The sequence below is a fragment of the Mustela nigripes genome, chromosome 7 (assembly GCF_022355385.1).
Source record: "Mustela nigripes isolate SB6536 chromosome 7, MUSNIG.SB6536, whole genome shotgun sequence".
NCBI classification, from domain to species: Eukaryota; Metazoa; Chordata; class Mammalia; order Carnivora; family Mustelidae; genus Mustela; species Mustela nigripes.
The window spans coordinates 15,463,758-15,486,915 of record NC_081563.1 but is presented as its reverse complement, the minus strand read 5'-3'; the positions used below and the strand labels follow the sequence as shown (position 1 = coordinate 15,486,915).

At 38.4% G+C, this 23,158-nt stretch overlaps 1 protein-coding gene across 1 annotated transcript; it reads right to left on the bottom strand.

The window, feature by feature from the left end:
• Positions 1 to 610: 610 nt before the first annotated feature.
• Positions 611 to 6,820, bottom strand: TDRD15 (tudor domain containing 15). Its single transcript, XM_059407607.1, has one exon. The coding sequence runs from the start codon at positions 6,818 to 6,820 to the stop codon at positions 611 to 613; it is 6,210 nt and encodes a 2,069-aa protein (XP_059263590.1).
• Positions 6,821 to 23,158: the final 16,338 nt, after the last annotated feature.

The window sequence follows — 23,158 nt, the reverse complement described above, 5'->3', positions numbered from 1 at the left end:
CATAACATACTAAAATTTTATTATAGAATCAGTTTGACATCTAAAAATTTTAAGAGGAAATAAGTTCCAGTTTATTCCATAAGTTTAACTACATTATCAATATGCTAAAGGCATATTTGAAAAACCTGAAGATACATTTCCCCTGATAAGAGGCCTTGATCTTCAGAATGAGCCCAGGAGCTCACTAACAGCAAGATTTATTAACCTGAGCTCTATGGGGCTTTAGTTTTGTGAAACCCTTGAAATTATCTGTAGAATGTCATGTTATATGCAACTGATAAGTTGTTGAACACTACATCGGAGACTAATGATGTACTATATACTGGCTAATTAAATTTAAACTTCAAAAATGTCACGTATGTGTGCATGCATATATGGTTAAAAATGCTCTCCACTTTCATTACAATCTCAAAGGTCACCACCACTCAAAAAAGAACTAGTCACATACCATTCTATAATTAAGTGATCAGTCCCAGTTTATCCATTTATTCAGATTTTCTAGTAAGTTTCCTTGCTGTATGATATTTTCAACTTGGATAATTGACATATAATAAGCTTTTAAAGAATCAAAAATGGAATCTACAAAAAAAGGATATCTTTTTTAAAATAGCTACTTACCATTTAAGTATTCCTCTGATACTATTTTTTCATTAGCGTGCAATGCTTTTACTGCTATTCTCAAATCCACTGTGGTCTTTTCCTGTGTTTCTTCAGTTGGTACTTTTTCAAAAATGTTTTCAATGCAGTTGGTGTTGGTCTTTAAACCATTAGGCAGTTCCCAAAATGAAGCTGCTGAATACGTATCAAACATAGCAGTACTTAGGGGATTATGTTTTCCAAAGTCAGCCTTCTTCCTCAGAGCTACGTTTTTGGAATATAATCTTTTACTGATACGCCTTTTCCTTAAGAGGTTCTTACAGACCTCTTTCCTCTTTACAGTTTTCTCTTTCAGCTTTTGTTTCTCAGTGCATGTACAACTTATATTTTCTCTTTTGTAACAATTTTCATCTAACAGTGGGAGAACAGGCTTACTCTGTAACGGATATTGGACTTTAGTAGGTCCAGTAGTAGTACCTCCATCACTAAGAGGATCTGAATCTTCAGAATATACAGCAAGACCAGATGCAACTAACAAATCTGCCAAGTTATTTTTCTCATGAAGGACATCTACTTTCAGTTTTGTTTCAAAATTATGCTTCCTAAACTGAAAAACTAAGCCTGGTTTGCTTAGGAAGTTTTGAACGAAACTTTTCACATCTTCATCCCAGTGTTGTTCTTTAGCAGGTAAGATACCATATAAGATACAAGGATAACTTAACCTTGGTATATCCAGAAGTTCAACAGGAACAACTTTCAGATTTTTTGTATCTGAATAAGGTATGCAAACAGAAAATCCATAGTCGATCAACACAAGTAATAGGGACTGACTAGAGACTTCAGAGATTTCTACTCTATTCCACTGATCTTCCAAATCGTATTTAAACAAACAACTAGCACCAGGAGTTATGCACTCTTGAGGCACTGTTTGCAAGTTTTCTGGTAGATCAGAAAGCAGCACAAAGAGCGATTTCATTGTGTCAAAGAAATCTTCTAACTGAACACAGAAATCTGACGGATCACAAACCGCAGTGGCAATACCTGAATACCGCTTTCCGTTTTGGAGTTGGGCCCAAGTATATGATCTCATTGTACAGGACGACACAGGAGTCACATTAAAAATAGCTTCTGAAGATTTAAGTTTGTTTTCAGCATGAACTGTATTTAAGTATTCTAGAAGTAGCAGGCCATCTACCAAAATGTCGACTTTCCACACAGAGTTTAAGTATTTCAAGAAAAGAATACTTATTTCCAAATGAGCAAATAAAGACACAATGGACTCAAATGACCGGTTTCTAAAATTTTCAAACCAAATCCACTTACAAGGCACAACTTGTCTTGGAATATTTCTAATCTCCTTACTGAGCAGCCGGATATTCCCTAAAGGTACTATTTCATACCTACCACGATCTACTAAAAAAACAAGCACTTTATCAACACACTTCTTTGCTACTTCTGATCTATACCATTTCAAGGTTTTTTTAGATTTTGCCAAGCACTCTAAACCTTTTTCAATATTTTCCACCGATAAAGAGGGGTTTTTTACTTCTTTATTGATGAATACTGTTAAATCTGATAATATTTTTTTATTTTTGGATAACTTCACATAAAATGTCCCACTTTTTGAGACATAAAGTATCTCAGACTTTTCAAGTTGTCCAGGTCTTAACTCTTCAAAAGGAATCTTAACCAGCCGTTGGCAAGGTGGTTGAAGAGTCCCAGAACCTTCGCACTCCTTTGACTTTCCTTTTTTCCTTTTGTTCTCCTCCCCAGAGCTCACCTTTTGAGAGACAGCTGTAGGCAGCTGCAGTACAGTCTTCTGTAGTTTTGAACAGGCTGTCCATTTCATTAGTTCATTAATGACACATGTTCCATCACAGATGATATTGACCTCCCATTTCTGCTCATGCTGCTTCAGAAATTCACAAGAAACGGTTTTGTTACTCACTCTCGACATGAAATAATCCACAGTTTTACTGTCCCATATTTCATCAGGCTCATGCCACTTGACCCCACTGAGAAAAGAATGGATTCCTAGCTGAGGAACGGTTAAGAATTCCCTCTGAAATTCATAAATTTTGGATGTGCTTATTACCGCAGTGTTACCATAGTCAATAAACTCCACTTCAAAAGAATTTCCTGGCAAAATTTTCTTAATAACGGCTCTGTAAATGGCATGGTCACCAGAGTATTCTGCAACTACCAGGTCTCCTACCATAGGCTTCGTGGACTTTCTCTCTTTCACTATATTCAATCTTTTTTCATTTAGAGCATCTGCAAGTCTGAGGATTGCATTTTCATTCTCCGCAAGCTGGATATGGAAGCTTGCTGGATTACTGATATTAGAAACATATCCTTTAACTTTGGCATTCAAGTAAATCTGGGGTTGAGGAAGATCTTTGATCTGTGGTCTAGTAAGAGTAGATAGGTTTTGAGAAGCTGCTTGGTTTAGTTCTTGGATAAAAGACTGCGATATAACCCTTGTTGATTTGCAGCCCACATCATTTTCATCAAATCCAGAGATACTTTTTACACCTTTATTTTTTAGTCCATCACTCAAAGATCTCACTTTGTTTTTTGAGGCAGGCTCAATTTTATAACAAACTGATGGTTTCAAAAGCTTGGCATATGTACTTCCCGGATTTGTTAACTGATCTATTTTACTTTCAGAGTATGTTACTAGCTTAGTTTTATTTATCACATTATGGTGATAGTTTTTTTCTATTTTGCCTTTCAAAGAAACAGCAAGTCGCTTATTCTCACTTATTTTAGGACCCTTTTCCACATAGTGTGCTTGGTCACAGAGTTTTTTTCCATAAGCATGAAGCAACATTTTAATTTCCTGATTTATATGTTGACATCCATCATATAATTCTACACCAAGCTGGCCATCTGACTCCCTGGTCAATATTATTGCCCTTAATGGTTTTCCCAAGAAATTATCTTCAAACCAGCTACAGATTTCTACTGGAATATCTACATCTCTAAAATCTGACAAAAAACACTTAATAGCTTGCATAGGTGTAAACAGCAACTCTGGAAACTGATCTGAGATAGCCCTCAATGTACTTTCTTCTACTAACTGCTTATTTCCGAAGTCTACAAAATAGACCAGAAAGTCAGTTAGTGAGTCTGTTGGCGTTGCTAAAGCTCGATAAGAGAGACCATCTTCTACATACTTAGATAGGCACAGTCTCATTTTACTAGGATCGTATTTTGGATAATTTTTGAGGTTACTAATCTCTGTGATTTTTGTTTCTATCATCTCTAGGTCTTTATTATTTCTACTGAGTTGGCAATAAAACTTTTTAGGACTATAGATGTGAGAAATGTATATTTCTTCCTCACTTCCAATTTTTATGTTAAAGGAAGAATAATAGTAACTGTAAAGACTAACTGAAGATGGAAATGGCCTTGATAATGTATTATACTGTGCTGAGCCATGATTAATAAGAAATTCTTTTGCACTAGTAAGTGGAGATTGTAAATCCACTAAGTTACATAAACAGTTTGGATATATAAGAACTAGGGCGTAAATGACACAAGTCAATAATCCTCTAGATGAAGAAATAAAATTCCCAAAGTCTCTGCATGCTTCTCTTGTCCAACTGAATTTACAACTGATGGGTTCAACTAAATGGTTAAGACTACATCTGAAGGCTTGGCCTTCTAAAAAAAGGAAACGTGGGTTAATGGCACAAATATCTTTAACTAAAACCCTTTCTTGGTAACCATAATCAACAAATACCACGTCAAATTCTTTTCTTGATACTTGAGTCAAAATAGCAGCTCTATACCACTTCCCATCTTTGGAATACTTAGCAACACAAGCAATCTGCCCAATTTGATAAGGATCAGAATGAACGCTGTAGTAATTCTGAATTTGTTCCATTAACAATTTTAGGTCCTCTAACTTACATTGAAGCTGGCAGGAAAAGTCACCTGGGCCATAATAAGAAGAACACTTGACTTCGAGCACGGTTCCTGGTTTAAACATATATTCTTTATAAGGTCGTAGCAACTCCAGTCCCACAGACAAGGTGAAAGGATTTTTTAAATCTGAGAAATTAACAGCTGGGGATTTTAACAAAGATAAGGTCCTTTCTTTAAGCTTATTTGAATGGTACTTTTTAGGTTTGGCTCTTTCAAGAAGGGCAGATAGGACTTTAACTTTGCTTTTAGGTTCTAAATTTAATACTGAATATTCACTTTCAGATTTGGGACAATATTCTGGTTCTACTTCCCAATATTCTGCATATCCAGCTTGTAACATAAGAGAGACAACATCATTATTTTCTGAGGCTTCCATACTCTGAATATTTACAATGTACTTGTCATCTTTTTTTGCTGTAACTTGAAGCAAAATTGCTTTGTTCAAGACTATTTTTTTAAAATAGTCAATTGCTGCCTTCACCCATAAGTCTTCAACAGGAAATATATGTGCAAGTGAACAGCACATAGCTAAGGCAGGCAACTCACAAAACTCTGGAAGCAAAATTTTTACATCAAAAAATGGTATGGAATCAGTATTTCCATAATCTAAAAAATAAACATTAATCTTGTAACCATTAATTTCAGTGATGACAGCTCTATAAAAATGTCGGTCTCTGCTGTATCTAGCACAACAAAATAATCCAGGTTCTGGATTTCTTAGAATCAGTTCATCATTTTCACACGAATCATAAGATTTATTTATATTTTTCATTAGATCTTGAAGTTCATTCTGATGTTCATTAGTGCGTACCCAGAAATTTGATGGGTTTAATACATAGGCTACAAAAGCTATATAGGCAGTCTCTATCTCCATATTTACAGTTTTAATAGGAAAACTTATTTTCAAAGTGTTTTTATTTGAAGAGCTTATTGATGGTTCTGTATTTGCAGTAAAAGAGTCAACCACACTGTTTACATCAGAAGCACTAGCCTCCTTAGAGATCTTTGATTCAGACACTGGACAGAGTACTTGTGTGCCTCCGGTCTTCAGCAGACACTTAGAATTAATTGTAGACTCCTGAGTTTGTAGTGTTACATAATACAAATGTTCATCCTTATTGAAACAATCAATGTGTGCATATACTATTTGTCCTAACAAAGCTTGTTTAAAAACAGTCAGTTGAGATTTTCTGGCATCTCTATCTGGACTGTGTAAATAGGTCAGAGAACATGGAAACGAAAACAACGGTACTAAAATAAAATCCTGTTTAAGTTTCTTCACATGGATTGAGGGTATAGCCTCACTACTGCCATAATCCATGAACCAAATTTTCACTTGATTATTGGGCAAGAGCTGCTGAAGAATTCCTCTATGCCACTGTCCATTTCTCCTTTTGGCAACACAAAGTAGTCCAAAGTTATCACATGTGGGACTACTTTCTTGACTGACAGTATCATAATGCAAAGTCATACACACTGTTAAGTTTTCTAACTCTGGAATCCATTTAATTAGTTGACAATAAAATTTACTTGGGCTCAATGCAGAGGACACCTTTATACTTTCAACCCTGCCTACTGGCAAAGATGGCTGCAAATTAGCCAGAATGTGTTGAATATCAAGTGAAGCATCATTATTACTTAATGATAAGTCAGGTCTTTTATGTTTTATTAAATCTGGCATTTCCTGTGAGAATTCTTTTAACATTTCCACAATAAGGCGAAATGAATCCCCATCAATAAGTCTGCCTAATTGTAATTCAAGAACCTGGGATATAATTTTTGGCACTTCAAGAAGAATCGTTTGAAGAGGCAAAACAGCTTGTACACAACCTTTCACTTGTAGTCCTACTAATGACTTGAAATAATTCAAAGCCTTAGGAGGCCATCTTTCCCCATTTGGTAGTATGTTGGCGAAAATACCAACTATTACCCTTGGTGGTAGCTCAAATAAGTTGCCACAGGCTGAAGCAACCTGTGTACCATCAACTCTTAGTTCTTCTCCATGATCTATGAGGAATACTGTATAGAGTTCATTTTTCTTTTCCATGACTCTTCCTCTCTGCCATTCTCCAGATACTCTTTCTTCAACCAAACAAAATTCATCAATGTCCACATTATTTTTTACTTTTGGAATATGCTGCATTTCTCTCTGTAATATGTGGTAGTCAAACTCACATTCGATATGATTTCTGCCTTGAAATTTCACCAGAATGTCCTTGGGAAGACATTCTACATGTGATATTGTCAGATTCATGTTTAAAGACGTCGGTAACAAAGGTGTAGAATCCATTTTCTAAAAGCAAATAAGTATGAATTAGCTTTCAGACAGACCACTGTCAAAATTAAATAAGCCTTCTATAAATCTGAATTAAGTCTTATTTGGTATTTAAACATTATCCTTAAAATCCTTATTGCCTGGGGATACCTGGGTGGCTCAGCTGGTTAAGTGTAAGACTTGATTTTGGAGGTGCCCGGGTGGCTCAGTGTGTTGAGCCTCTGCCTTCAGCTCAGGTCATGATCTCAGGGTCCTGGGATCAAGCCCCACATCAGACTCTGCTCAGCAGGAAACCTGCTTCTGCCTCTCTATCCCTGTCTCTCTGCCTATTTGTGGTCTCTGCCTGCCAAATAAATAAATTCTTTAAAAAAAAAAAAAAAAAAAAAAAGACTTGATTTTTGGCTCAGATCATGATCTAAGGGTCATGAGACAGAGCTCTGCATTAGGCTCCAAGCTAGGAGTGGAACCTGCTTAAGATTCTCTCTGCCCCCACCTCTTGTGCATGCATGTTCTCTCCCTCTCTCATTCTTAAAAAAATAATTAAATAAAACATTTAAAAGTTACATGCTTGTTTTTCTAAAATTGAACATACTGGGTAAATAAATTACACTGAACTAGACAAAAATGTATGCAAATTCACTGCCTTCTGCTTTCAAAAAAGTCAACTGAAATAACCAAGAGAACAGGAAAAATAGGGAGTATATATAATCACTGGAAAAAAGTAGAGAGCAATCTCTAGTTTTTAGAAATTTCCAAGTTTCTACTGGATATTGGGCATATGTGGTATAATAGAAGGAGACCAAATAAAGTCTACTGGAAACATCCTCCTACTGCTGTGAGAGGAACTACTTTACTTCATGCAGACTTCTAACAACCCAGAACTCAATGGGGTGAATGCTAGGAGCAAGGGCAGATGGTGAACCCACAGGAGACATAATTTTTTCACTCCCCACTTTGTCAATCAATAACATTTGGACCCTATCAGCATCATTACACAACTCTAGATTCTTCTTTGAGGGCAAGAGGCTAAATCCTGGACACCATTAAGAAAAGCCAGGCATGGAAAGACCCTAAGGTTAGGTACATCCAGGCTTTGTGACTGGCATGGCTGGCCACATAAAGTGTAGAGGGAGAAGAGATCTTTAGCATCTGTGCAAAGCTTTCTACTCAAACAATGGCTCTACCTAATTTTCTCTAGATTGTTGGAATTCTAAAAGTAGTAAAACCAATATTCAAATATAAAATGTTCCCCAAATTCAGTTAAGAACCAACATTTGTTGTGATAGGACACAGCTCAACTCCTACTTGACCTGGAATTAACACAACTATAAATTTTGTTCTATGATGAGAAAAATACTGGACCTTAAAAAGAGAACAAGAGAGAAAACCATGTGAAAAATGAAGGAAATGCTCCCCTAAAGAATAAATAAATTGAATGAAAGAGCAAATAATTGTTCCTCCCAAGTCTGACTTGTGTTTTCAAAAGGTCAAGAAAGAACACCACGTTTTTATATGACTCTGTGGCCATTAAGATGCAGCAACAGAGATTAGGAAAAAATACACATAAGAAATATAAAATTCCGTCAGGAAAAAAACACAAAATGAAGATAAATGAAAGAGAAGGAAATTGAGAGAATAGCCCAAAACTCAGAAGATAAAAAGAGAAGATGAAAGAAACATGGAGGATGAGATTATAAAATCTTATGAAATTATAAATGTTCTCTCAGAGATAAACAGAACAGAAGCCCTTTCTAAGACTTAAACTCAAGCCTTTTCAACAAAGCTGAAACTAGCCACAGGAAAGCTAGGCAAAGAGTTAAGATTTAGGGACATCTGGGTACTGGGTACTAACTATGGTTTTTATTTCTTCCTAGATAATTAATTTGATGATAATTATCATGGTCTGATCTACTGATTATAGCCTATATCTATTTGATCCTGGAGTCTAAAAAAATCAGACTATACACTAAAGACTGTCATTGAACAAACCAAAACACTTCAGGACAGGAAAGACCTTAAGCCACTGTTAAAGTGACAGTCCTTTTCCAATTCCCAGACTTGAGTCAGTGTACAGACCTTATATTCCTTATATTCCAGTGTATATTCCTTATAAAGGGAAGACCAGGTACTCAAAGGATCCTCTGGGGCACTTCAGTGGCTCAGGTGGTTAAACAACAGCCTTCAGCTCAGGTCATGATTCTGGGACCCAGGGTCTGTCCTGCTCCGCAGGCAGCCTGCTTCTCCCTCTGACCTTTCCCCTCTAGTGTTCTTTCTCTCATTCTCTCAAATAAATAAATAAAAATAAAATCTTGAAAAAAAAATAGTAAAGAAAGGATCCTGTGCTATAAAGAACACAAGAACATTCCTCCTTGCATTCACTCAAAGGGTCATGTCACAATTCCCTTGAGTAAAATACAAAAAGAAAAATACCTAAGCCTTTCACCACACCACTCTAGGTATAAAAAGCAAATGTAGCCAGAAGGACTTCTTCATTAAATGAAGGGGTATATATAATATTAGCCCCACGAAAACACAGAGAAATTGAATGGCATGTTCCAACTACCAGGAGCCTATTCCTCCACACTGCTAACCCTCCCTCAAACAATACAGATGGCCTCATATGGCATTTCACAGCAGGAGGGAGAAAAAAAAAAGTCTGAGCCTGGTTTACATATGCTCTCACCTAATGCCAGTAACATCTAGAAATATATTGCTGAAGTACTGGAGAGCTTTGCCTGAGAAACAAAATGAAATAGTCACAGTTGACAGCACACACAGTACATCTACTTTGCTGGAAGAAATTATTGGTGTTAAGAATCTATTCCATTAATGGACAATAGCTTGTGCTGCAGGATGATTAGTAATTTTTTTTTGATGATTAGTAATTCTGATGGGGAAAGACTGTGGGATTTACTAAAAATAAATTGAAGAGTAAAGAGTAATGGGGATGAGCCCTTAAGAATCAACACATAAGTCTGTAAGTGCTGTATGATGACCACCAAAGGTCCCCACTAAGTTTTGGGGTTTTTTTGTTTGTTTCTATTTTTTTTTTTTTTTTTTTTTTGAGGAAGGGAGAAGCAGAGGGAGAGGAAGAGGAAGAGAGAATCTCAAATCTCCATGCTGAGCTCAAACTCACAACACTGATATCATGACCTGAGCCAAAATCAAGAGCCGGATGCCCAACTGGTGGAGCCAGCCAGGCCCTGGAAAAGATTCTTGATCGGCAGACAGAATGACCTATTCTGTGGGTGTCAATCAGCTTCCTTCCCCTGCCTCTTCAATTCTTTATAGGATCATGAAGGAAGTTCCCAATGCCATAGATAAAGTTCTTACCCTTGTATTTTTGAAGCTCAAACTGTAACAATTCAGAGAGAATTGGTGGGGGGTGGAGATTAGGGCATTTAAGAGCAAACATGTTCAAATAATCTTCAACAAATCAAGAAATAATATCTAATAGAAAAGACAGTCTCTTCAACAAATGGTATCAGGAAAACTGAATGGCAGCACATAGAAGAATGAAACCAGACCACCTTAATACACTACACATAAAAATGGAAGACTGAAATGTGAGAAAGGAAATGATCAAATCCTGGAGAACACAGGCAGCAATCTCTGACATGAACAGCCGTAGCAACATCTTACTATACACATCGCCTGAGGCAAGGAAAACAGAAAAAAAAAATAAACTGTTGGGACTTCAAGATAAAGGGCTTCTGTACAGTAAGGAAACAACAAAACTAAAAGGCAACCTAGAGAATGGTAGGAGACATTTGCAAAGGACATACTTGATAAAGTGTTAGTATTCAAAATCTATAAAGAATTTATCAAACAAAACCCCCCAAAAACCAGATAATTTAAGAAACAGGCAAAAGACATGAATAGACATTTTTCCCAGAGACCTACAGATGGCTAGCAGGTACATGAGAAGATGTTCAACATCACTCATCAGGGAAATAGAAATCAAAACCACAATAAGACACTACTTCACACCTGTCAGAATGGCTAAAATTAACAACACAAGAAACAACAGATGTTGGCAAGGATGCTGAGAAAAGGGAACCCTCTTAACATGTTGGTGGGAATGCAAACTGGTACAGCCACTCTGGGAAACAGTATGGAAATTCCTCAAATAGTTAAAATAGAGCTACCCCATGACCCAGCAATTGGACTACTAGGTATTTATCTCAAGGATACAAAAATACCGATTCAAAGGGACACATGCACCCCAATGTTTATAGCAGCCTTATCAACAATAGCCAAAGTGTGCAAAGAGCCCCAGATGTCCATCAACTCATACATGGATAAAGAGGTGATTTTGTATGTATATATACACAATGGACTGTTACTCAGCCATCAAAAAGAATGAAATCTTACCATTTTCAAAAACATACATAATGCTAAGTGAAATGTCAGAAAGACAGATACCATATGATTTCACTCATGTGAAATTTAAGAAGCAAAACAGAGGAACATAGGAGAAGGGAGGGAAAAATAAGAAAAACAAAGAGGGAGACAAACCATAAGAGAATTTAATTATAGAAAACAAACTGCAATTGCACTACTGGGTATTTACCCTAAAGATACAGATGTAGTGAATAGAAGAGCCATCTGTACCCCAATGTTTATAGCAGCAATGGCCACGGTCGCCAAACTGTGGAAAGAACCAAGATGCCCTTCAATGGACGAATGGATAAGGAAGATGTGGTCCATATACACTATGGTGTATTATGCCTCCATCAGAAAGGATGAATACCCAACTTTTGTAGCAACACGGACGGGACTGGAAGAGATTATGCGGAGTGAAATAAGTCAAGCAGAGAGGATCAATTAACATATGGTTTTACTTATTTGTGGAGCATAACAAATACCATGGAGGACATAGGAAGATGGAAAGGAGAAGGGAGTTGAGGGAAATTGGAAGGGGAGGTGAACCATGAGAGACTATGGACTCAAAAACAACCTGAGGGTTTTGAAGGGACAGGGGTTGGGAGGTTGGGGAAGCCAGGTGATGGGTATTAAGGAGGGCATGTATTGCATGGAGCACTGGGTATGGTGCAAAAACAATGAATTCTGTTACGATGAAAAGAAATAAGATATATAGGGAAAAGAAATGAAGCTAGAACAAAATTAAAATCAGTATGATCTACCACATACAAGATTTGCTCAGGCCAAGTATCTTCAATCATACCTGACTCCACTTTTTTGTATCCTACACACAATCCACCAGGAAATCCTACTGGGTTTATCCTCAGCACATAAAAATTCTGATGCTTTCTTCCATCTCTGCTGATACATCCCGACCCAAACCACCTTCCTCTGTCTTCTATAACATGAGACTCTTGTCTTCCTGCTTCTATCCTTAACCCCACCATTCCATGACTATTCTAACCATAAGGACCTTTTAAAAATAGACACAGCATACACTACAAAAACATCAGTAGCTCCTAATTACTCAGAGTGAAAACTAAAGCCATTAACAGTGGTTTAGAAAGCCCTACAGGATCTAACCATCACCACTAGGACTCCCACCACCACCACACACACATTTTTCTGTTACCTTATTCCTACTATCCTCATTATGGCACAGCTACAGTGCTTTCTATTCCTTGAACATCTGGGTTTTGGATCTGGGTTTGGGGCCTACTGCCCTTCAAGTACAGTTTGCTTCCTTACAGCCTTCAAGTTTTTGTCAGAGGTTTCTGTTTAGCTGAAGCATTCCCTGACCATTCAATTTAAACTGCAACCTTCTCCTAATTTAGTAGTCTCTGGACCCCTCCCCAACCTCTCTTGCTCCAACACCAAAAAAAAAAAAAAAAAAAAATTCCATTAAACCAGTGGTTCTTAAATATCTGGTCTTAGGACCCTTATGCTCTGAAAAAATTAATGAGGACCTTGTTATGGGCTATTTTTGTGCCCCTCCAAAGTCATACATTGAAACAATCTCCCAATGTGGTGGTATTAGAAGGTGGGGATTCGGGAGGTTCTTGAGGATTCAATGAGAACATGAGGATGGAGCCCTCGGCAATGTGATTAGTACCCACACAGGAATCACAAAAGAACTTCTACTCTGCCATACAGAGATACCAAGAGAACACAGACATCTATGATCTATAAGACAGGAAGCAGGCTCTCACCAGATCTGCTAACACGTTGATCTTGGACTGCACACCACGCAGGATTTTGTGAAATAAATTTGTTGATTATGGGCCATTCAGTGTAAGTCATTTTGTCAGAGCAGCCCAAGCCATGACAGACACCAAAGACTGTTTATGTAGCTTCTGTCAATGTTTACCATATTAGAAAAACATTTTTTAAATATTTTAAAATCATAATTCATTAAGTATTTTCATGAAAGATATTTTTCAAAACCAAAAAAATAGTGAGAAGAGGAACATGGTTTTACAATTTTTGCAAATCCCAATGTCTGCTTAATAGAAAATAGCTGGATTCTCTGAGCTGCCCCTACAATGTGTTGCGATAGGCTTTTTTGGGGTAAAGTATCTGAATAAAATCTGGCCACACACATATAATTAGAGAAGAGTAGCATTTTAAGAGCTTTTTCATAGAACTGAAGATACTCTTTGATAGTTATAAAAACTCAATGAGAGGTGGTTTCTTAGACATTATTTACAATATGGAAATACTAAGCCCTATATGTGAATTTTTTGTATTCGGACCTTAAAATCCCTTCATCTTGAGCTTTGAATGGAATTTTTAAATCTGAACGATTTTAAAGGTACTACACTGATCTGCTTGAAAATATTGGTTCAGAATTATGCAGAACTTCCTTAAAACCGACCTGCTGCATTACCTGAACATCTCAAAAATCAAATATCACAACCAACCTCAGACAACTTAAGTATTGGGAAGCTCTAAAGCCTGCAGTGATAGGCACAAGTTTTCCAACTTCTAATTTTGGCTTTAAAGTGTGAATTTTGTCATCAATAAATACTGACATTTTTCCTTGAAATATCAAGCTTGCTTCACTCACTCCTGAGAAAAGGTCTACAAAATACTCAAATCTGAGTCACAACAGTTTGTCTCTTATGGAGTTGGAACCACATGATGATTGTAGGTCATAAATAGAAAGTGATCAGCAAGAAAAAAAGGGACAAAGTACTCTACATCTGAAACTAATGATGTGCTAGATGTTGGCTAATGTAAATTGTTAAAAAGATGCTTTCTGTGTACACACACACACACACACACACAATAAAAGGGACAACATATTGACACACACAACACAGATGAATCCCAAAATAATTACGGAGTGAAAGCTAGGGGAATGTATACTGTGTTTCATTTATATGAAATTCTAGAAAATGCACAGTCATCTACAGTGAACAGAGAGTGGATCAGTGTTGCCTGGGAAGGGCCACAACAAACTTTCGGGTGTGACGGGGTAGGTTTATTATCTTGATTACGGTGATTTCTGTGTTAGGTTTCAAATGTCATCGAATGGCACACTTTACCTGCAATTCGTTTTTCCTCAATTAGAGTTCAGTAAAGCTATAGAAGACACCCAGCACACTACCTAAACATATGCTGATGGTGGAGCAGGTTACAGAAGACCTCTTTTATTTTTCAATCACAAAAACAAGCAAAACAAAAAACAACAACAACAACCACCACCACATCAAAAACAATGAATCTACTTTCATTGGTTCTGATGAATAGGTCTCAGGAACCCTGTCGCGTAGGGGGGCATGTAAGGGGTCCCGGTAAGGCGTGGAGAAAACTACCAGGACCCCCCACACGCGTCCAGGAACGTGTGGCTGTAGGCACACGGCTGACGGCGGCCAGGAGGGCCGCGTGGAAGCACCGACGAGGGATTAACCTGGCCTTTCAGGTTAGGGGACACGCCGCAAAGCGTTTGCATTTCTTCAGAATTGTGAAAGGCAAAAAGTTACTTCTGAAAGTGTGTTCACGTATCACAACAGTGACGAGACTCCACAAAAATCAGTTTCCTCAGAAGAGCGCTGGCGTCGTCTGGGTCTTTCCAGCTCCACAAGTACAACAGCCGGCCATAGCCTCAGCCTTCCCACAGGCGACCCCGAGCCGTACGCTCCCGGAGAGCGACGCTCCCGGGGGCCGGACTACTGGCACCCACGACGCCGTTAGCGGGCAGAGAGGACGGCCGGGCTGCGCGCATGCCCCCACAGGGGGCAGAAGGCTGGTGCCCACTCCTCTGGGACCGAAGCCACGACGGTTCAAGGGACAAAGGTGGGGGGAGTGGGGGACAGAAAACAATACAGCCCAGAGCAGGCTGTCAGAAAATACACACTTACGGAGAAGCGCTAGGCCAGGCCGTTCTTCCCGAAGCTTTTAGAAGAGTACCAGCGCTCAAGATGGCAGCAAACTTAAGACCTGGCTCCTCGCCTCCTCCACCCCACCCCCCAACCCCCGCCTTTTATGCCCCAGGGTGCATGCGCAGAGCTCCGCGCCTTCGCGGGGGAGTAGGAGGTTCACAGGTGGGCACAGTTCCTCCTGCCCTGGGGCGAGGGCGGAGGCTGCGTGGGGCCCCGGGAGGGCAAAGCCCAATCTGAGCTCCAAACTCCCCAAGTACAAACTGACAGACTTTACCCACCGTGTGGCCGCCCAAGATAGAAACCCAGGAACCCCTAATGCATTTCCAGATTAGTAAAAGTAATGGTCAGTTATTGAGCACCTGTTAAATTACATACTTAGATATATTATTGCATTTAATTCTGTTTTTCTGTTTTGGAGAGACTTGAATTGGATCTCCGGTTAGATACTAGTAACTTATGATGTTAATTTCCTGATCTTAATAAATCTATTGGGGTTATGCAGGGAAAAGTCCTTGCTTGTAGTAAATAAACACTAAAGTATTAGGGGTGTTGGGTATGATGTCAGCAATATACTTTCAAATTATTGGCGGTCACGTGTTCTTTCTACTCCTCTTGTACCTTTTCTGCAAATTTGAAATTATTTCAAAAGAAAAAAGAAAGCCTTAATTTAGAAAATTATTCTAGCTGCATAAAATGAGTTGCACAACTCTCGCTATTTTTCTATATTCTGTAGCACTTTCTATTAAACAATAATTAACAGTTCCTTGAAAGAATAGGAACTGAGATGTAAAGTCATCTAGATACAGGTATTTGGAGGAAGACAAAATCTTTGACTTCATTATAATTTCTTTCATGCAGATCTAGTCAAGTTTTCAATCCCTTGAATGAATTTTGTCATTTTATTTTTTCTATCAATTTATCCATTTCCCTAGGTTTTCTAATTTACTAATGTGTAGTCTTAATAATACAAGCATATTATTTTATTTTTTTAAGATTTTATTTATTTATTTGGCAGGCAGAGATCACAAGTAAACAGAGAGGCAGTGGGGGTGGGGCAGCGGCTAGGGAGCAGACTCCCTGCTGAGCAGAGAGCCCAATGCAGGGCTAGATCCTAGGACCCTGGGATCATGACCTGAGCCAAAGGCAGACACTTTAACCCAGCTCCCCACAAGCATATTATTTTAAAATCTTTTTGTGTCTATCATTTCTCCAAAGCCATACATCTGGTCAACAGACACGTGAAAAGCAGCTCATCATCCCTCGTATCAGGAAAATGTAAGTCAAAACTACAATGAGGTTATCACTTCAAACCTGTCAGAATGGCTAAAATCAACAACACAAGAAACAACAGGTGTTGCCAAGGATGTGAAGAAAAAGAAACGATCTTGCACTGCTGGTGGGAATGTAAACTGGTGCAGCCACTCTGGAAAACAATATGGAGGTTCCTCAAAAGTTAAAGCACTACTGGGGTATTTACCTAAAGAATACAAAAATCCTAATTCGAAGAGATACATGTACCCTTATGTTTATAGCAGCATTATTTAAATAGCTGAGATGTGAAAGGAGCCTTAGTGTCCATTGATTGATGAATGGATAAATAAGATGTGGATATTACTGAGCCATTTGAAAGGGGGGGTTCGGGGGTAGGGAGGGAAAAATGAAACAAGGTGGGATCGGGAGGAAGACAAACCATAAGAGACTTTTTTTTTTTTTTAATTTTTTATTTTTTATAAACATATATTTTTATCCCCAGGGGTACAGGTCTGTGAATCACCAGGTTTACACACTTCACAGCACTCACCAAATCACATACCCTCCCCAATGTCCATAATCCCACCCCCCTCCCCCCAACCCCCCCCCCCCCGCAACCCCCCGTTCGTTTTTTGCGATTAAGAGTCCCTTATGGGGCTGCCTGGGTGGCTCAGTGGGTTAAGCCTCTGACTTCGGCTCAGGTAATGGGCCCTGTGATTTGGTGAGTACTCTGAAGTGTGTCAACCTGGTGATTCACGGACCTGTACCCCTGGGGATAAAAATATATGTTTATAAAAAATAAAAAATTAAAAAAAAAAAAAAGTCTCTTATGGTTTGTCTTCCTCCCGATCCCACCTTGTTTCATTTTTCCCTCCCTACCCCCGAACCCCCGGCAACCCCCAGTTTGTTTTGTGAGATTAAGAGTCACTGCCGGTTAAGATTTATTTATTCATTTATTAGACAGAGATCACAAGTAGGCAGAGAGGCAGGCAGAGAGAGAGGAGGAAGCAGGCTCCCTACTGAGCAGAGAGCCAGATGCGGGACTCAATCCCAAGACCCTGGGATCATTACCTGAGCCGAAGTCAGAGGCTTAACCCACTGAGCCACCCAGGCAGCCCCATAAGAGACTCTTAATCTCAGGAAACAAAGAGAGGGTTGCCGGGGAGGGGGTAAGGATAGGGTGGCTGAGTTATGAACATCCAGGGAAGTATGTGCTATGGTGAGTGCTGTGAATGTGTGTTTTAAGACTGATGATCCACAGACCTATACCCCTTGGGCAAATAGTACATTATATGTTAATTTTAAAAAATGAGATATCACATAAAAAAAAGAATGAAATCTTGCCATTTGCAACAACATGGCTGGAGCTAGCGTATTAAGTGAAATAAGTCAGTCAGAAAAAAACAAAAACCATATAATTTCACTCCTATGTGGAATTTAAGAAACAAAGCAAACAAGTGAGGGGTAAAAAGAGAGTCAAACCAAGAAACAGACTCAGCTATAAAGAACTAATGGTTACCAGAGGGGAGGTGAGGGGGGATGGGTTAAATAGGTGACAGGAATTAAGGAGTATATTTGTGATGAGGACAGGGTGATGTATGGAAGTGTTGAGTCACTATATTGTACACCTGAAACTAATATAACCCTATGCTAACTGGAATTAAAATAAAAACTTTTAAAAAGAGATAGAAAAAGGAATAATAAAGTAAAAATTTATGTCTGTGACCATTTCCTCCTTTATTCTGTATTTGTTTATTTATATCTTCTCACTTTTTTTCTTGACAGATCTGATTAATCTTCTTTACTGGTGTTTCTTGTTCTAATTGTTCTCTAGTTCATCTATCTTTTCTATATCAGTATCCTTTTCTTTTAAATAATTTCTTTGAGTTTGTTTTATTATTTATCATAGCTTCTTTTGTTGAATGTTTACTGTCTTTATTTATTTATTTAAGTAGGCATCACATGTACTCAGGTCCTGAACTCATGACCCTGAGATCAGGACCTGAGCTCAGATTGAATCCAATGCTTAACTGACTGAGCCACCCAGGCGTCTCTACTGTCTTTATTTTTAACATCTCATTTCCTTAAAAAAAAAAAAAAAAAAAAGTACTTAAACTATATAATTTTCTTCTAACAATTGCTTTAGTTGTATCCCTTAAGTTTTTATGGCTTATTTCATTATAATTCAGTTTTAAATTTTTCTAATTCCTACTGAGATTTATTTTGTAGTCTATGGTCCAAAAATCATTTTAATTTCCAGATATGTGAAGTATATTGTTGTCTTCTTTCTATTCATTTATAACTTGTATTAATTGCATTGTGGTCAGAGAATATGGTCTATATAATACTGATTACTTCAAATTTCTTGACACTTGCCTCATGGCCTAACGTCTGGTCTTTTTTTTTTTTTAAGATTTTATTTATTTATTTGACAGACAGAGACCACAAGTAGGCAGAGAGGCAGGCAGGGAGAAAGAGAGAGGAGGAAGCAGGCTCCCCACCCAGCAGAGAGCCCGATGCGGGGCTCGATCCTAGGATCCCAAGACCATAACCCAAGCTGATGGCAGAGGCCCTAACCCATTGAGCCACCCAGGCACCCCTGGTCTTTTTGTAAACATCTATCCATGACAACAAGTTCTTAATTTTTTCCAAGTATCAGGTACAGAAAGTGATTTTTGACAGCTTCTTGTAAATCTGCCAATTTTTTCTTTCTATATTTTGACTATATTTTATAAAGTTCATAAAAGTTTAAGCTTCTTTTGATGAGTTTGCTTATTTAATCAATTTGTAATAATCTTCTTCAAGTCCAAAAAAAGTTTTTGCGTGGTATTGATTTAGCCATGCCAGCTTTCATTTAGTCAGTATTTGCCTTTGTTTATCTTTTTCTGTTCTTTTTCTATTAACCTTCTGTGTCTTTCTAAGTGTCTCTTGTAAATAAGATGTAGCTCAATGTTTGCTCATTTTTTGTTTGTTTAATGTTTGTTTATTCAGACGTAGTAGATTCTTTTTACCCTTGGTCTATTGACATTGTGATTTCTAATTTTTGAGATTCATTCTTACCATTTTAAGTGTTAAGATTTTGACACGTTTTCTAGGTTTCTCCATTATTGTTTTCTTTGAGACTGAGTGAAAAAAAAAATTACCTTCTCCTTCTCTAATTCTCCCCCACCAGCCACTTTCTTCTCTACCACTTGGGAAGTTATTCACTCTGTTACCATCTCTTAGAGATCACCCTACAATTTGTAACACTTATCTAATGGAAGGAATTCTGAAGTTAATCAATGTCTTTACCCTCCTAATAAACCATACAAAGACCTGGGGGCATTATAACTTCAATTGTCACCTCCCCCTTCTAACTTATCTGCTGGGAGGAATTTCTGTGAATATCTGACAGATCATCTGCCCCTTGTATTTAACTTACTCCTACTCATCCTTCATTTTCCTGCTTAAATGCCATTTCCTCTAAGAAGACTTCCCTAAAGTCTGGGTCAGTAGTCATCAAACTGGATTACCCTGCACTTAGAAACACCCAAAGAGGGGCTGCTGGGTGGTTCAGCTGGTTAAGCATATCTGCCTTCAGCTCAGGTTATGATCCCAGGGTCCTGGAATTGAGCCCTGCATCGGGCTCTCTGCTCAACGGGGAGCCTGCTCTTCCCTCTGCCTGCCTCTCCCCCTGTGTGTGTGCTCTCTCTATTTCTCTCAGTCTCATTAATTAATTAATTAATTAATTACATAAAAAAAATACTCAAAGACTTCCAAAAGGGGCACTGGCATAATAATTTTAAAGGATTCAATCTCCAGAGCCTTACCTTTTTTTTTTTTTTTTTTAAGATTTTATTTATTTGACAGAGAGATCACAAGTAGGCAGAGAGGCAGACAGAGAGAGGAGTGGGGAAGCAGGCTCCCCACTGAGCAGAGAGCCCCCTGCGGGGCTCAATCCCAGGACCCTGAGATCATGACCTGAGCCAAAGGCAGAGGCCTAACCCACTGAGCCACCCAGGCGCCCCCAGATCCCCACCTTTTATGTGTAGTCTTCCCTAATACTGATCTGTTATACCTCAATGAACAAGAAGAAAAAAGCTTTGAAAAGGAATGTGGAAATTAACAATATATTTTCTAATTTATATCTGCTAAGTCACAGCTAAATGAAAGAATTACACACATAATTTGGTAATTTATGATAAGGCCTTTTTGCTAAACTGCCCAGAAATTCAGAATGTAAACAATTCTGAAGGCTGGGAAGGAAATTTTTTTTCAAGTCCACTGTCCCCAATTTTGGCACTAACAACAAAAAGAAGAAGATTGAAGAATCTAGCCAAGTCCTCAATCATTGTAGATATGAGAGCATTAAGAATGCAAGAGCAATAAGGTTTAAGAACCACAAACACCAAGTTTTAGTTTCTCATAGCAACCTGGACTTCTTCCTTTGCTTATCATAATATGTAAACATATATTCATTCATGTAACTATTTAATGTCTGTGTATCCTACAACATCAAGTCTTACAGAAGCAAGCACATTGCTGAGCACGTTGCTTTTCCTCAGTAAACCTTGCGTGAAAGATTTAATGGGCAAATGCACCAGATGCAGGCGGTGTTTGCAATTCCAGGAGTGGATGTGATTAGCCAGAACACGTGCGCAGAGCAGAGGATGGAACTCTAGAAACAGAAGTAGATTAGCAAGCCCTTTTAGGGCCACATCTGAGTCACCTGCATTTACAGCTCTCCCTTTTCCTTTCCTCCCTCATCTCTAATAGGGGCATGGTGTCTTGCACACAGGAACAATACAAAAGGAAAAATGACCCTGCTTGGACTGCTTTACCAAACCAATCTAAGACCCAGAGTAGATAACTACTGTTAAGAGATACAGTTACTCTAAAAGAGTATGGGACTAGGCAAGTCTCTCAATGTCTTCAATCTTTGTTGTCATCACCGCCCTATGGAAGAAACAGATGTTAAATACATAAAACAGAGTAGCTCCTACCTCCCCTTCAAGGAAGCCGCACATAATCTCTCCTGAGAACTAGCCATTTAAATGTTTTCTTTTTCTATCATCCATTCTAGCCAATCATCTCTGATTGCATCATGTACTCATACCACATACGATATTTGTGGGTAAGAATCTTTTCCTCCAGTTTCCTTTTCCTTCAATATCCTAGAGTCAAGTCCATTTTTTCTGTTTCCTTTTCCTTCGGTATCCTAGAGTCAAGTCCATTTTTTCTATGTTTCTACTACCCACTTTCTATTACTTTAACCCTAATTGATTTAGCAGTGATGACTTGTTCAGATGGTTCAGTTTGACTGGGTTTGAGTGTTGTCTGGTTTTTTTTATAGATGCCACCAGAAGGCAGCATGAACTTAGTGATGACCTCACAGCTATGGTCATTTTGTCACTTCTAAAAGAACATGTCTTTTCTACTTAAGATACAACTAAACCTGACCCTTTTTCTTTTTTTTTCAAACAATACCCAGTGTTAATGAGGACATGGGGGAGCAGTTGATGTGCTCATACAATGCTATATACTTGCAGTTGAAGTGTTCATTGGGGACAATTTGAAACACTATGGTGAATATCCTTTTTTCTAGCATTCCCCTTTCCCACAACCTCTCTCCTACCTCCTGTCATTTCATTTGAGGAGATTACTGTGGTTGAGAGCAAAGATTTAGCTACAGGGACATTCAGTACAGCACTGCTTAAAATAACATAAACTAGAAAATGATGTAAAGATCCATCAATAAGGGATTCGGATCATATAATTGATTACTACATGGCTGTTAAAAATGATATTGTTGAATTGTTTTCCAAATATGTGGTGTATATATCACAAGATGTGGTACATGGGACAATTGTAAATGGACATTGTTTCATCCCTATATCTGCTCTCATTTCCTAGAAACTGCCCTGGCTCATCATGGCCTCCTCCTGGACAGCTAGAAGGCTAAAACTTCTCATATAAGCCCACAATCTTCTTTTACCTATCTTCCTTAGGGGCTCTCTGTCCCGTTCCTGTTTCAAGGCCGAGGCTTCATCCTGCCATCATGGCCCCAGTATCTTTTCCTTTCCACTTAACCTTTCCTCAGTCTAGCAGTCAGCTTCATCCTCATTGCCTTCAAGTCCTTTTTAATGTTTCCTGAAATTCCAACTCTGCCCCTTCTTCTACACTCCAGGAGGTGGCACTGAAGTAAGCTTTGAAGGATGGGGAGGATTTGGTGTGGCAGAGACAGAGACCATGGAGGTATGTCAGAATAATATAGACCAGGGCAAAAAAAAAGTGAAACATAGCATGAAATGCATAGAGAACTAAAATCAGGTCAGTGGCAAACAAGAGTAAATTGAGAAACTTATTCAAAGATCCAACCTAGGGGTAGCAGGGACAGAACATGGTATTCTACAGAGTTTCAACTTCACCCTGGAACAAAGTTTAAAGAGTGATGAAATCAAATCACCACGTTTTGTGGGAAATGGATTCATGAGGAGAGTGGGTTTTCACAGTAAAAGATGTGAGACACGATAAGGGCTTGAATTAGAGCAGAGGCAGGAAATATAGAGAAGAGGGGTCAGATTCAAGATTATGAAGAACACCAAATTAACAGGACCTTGTGACTATGGACTGCAGACCTAATGTAGGTTAGGTAAGAACCAGGATCATATCTATCTCACCCACAGCTGACGTCTCCTGCACCTAATACAGTGTATTCCACACATGTACTCAATACGTGTTTCTTAATGAACTGAAGGTGGGTAGATATCAGAAGAATTAAATGCAAAATGACTGCAGATCTTATTACTGAGTA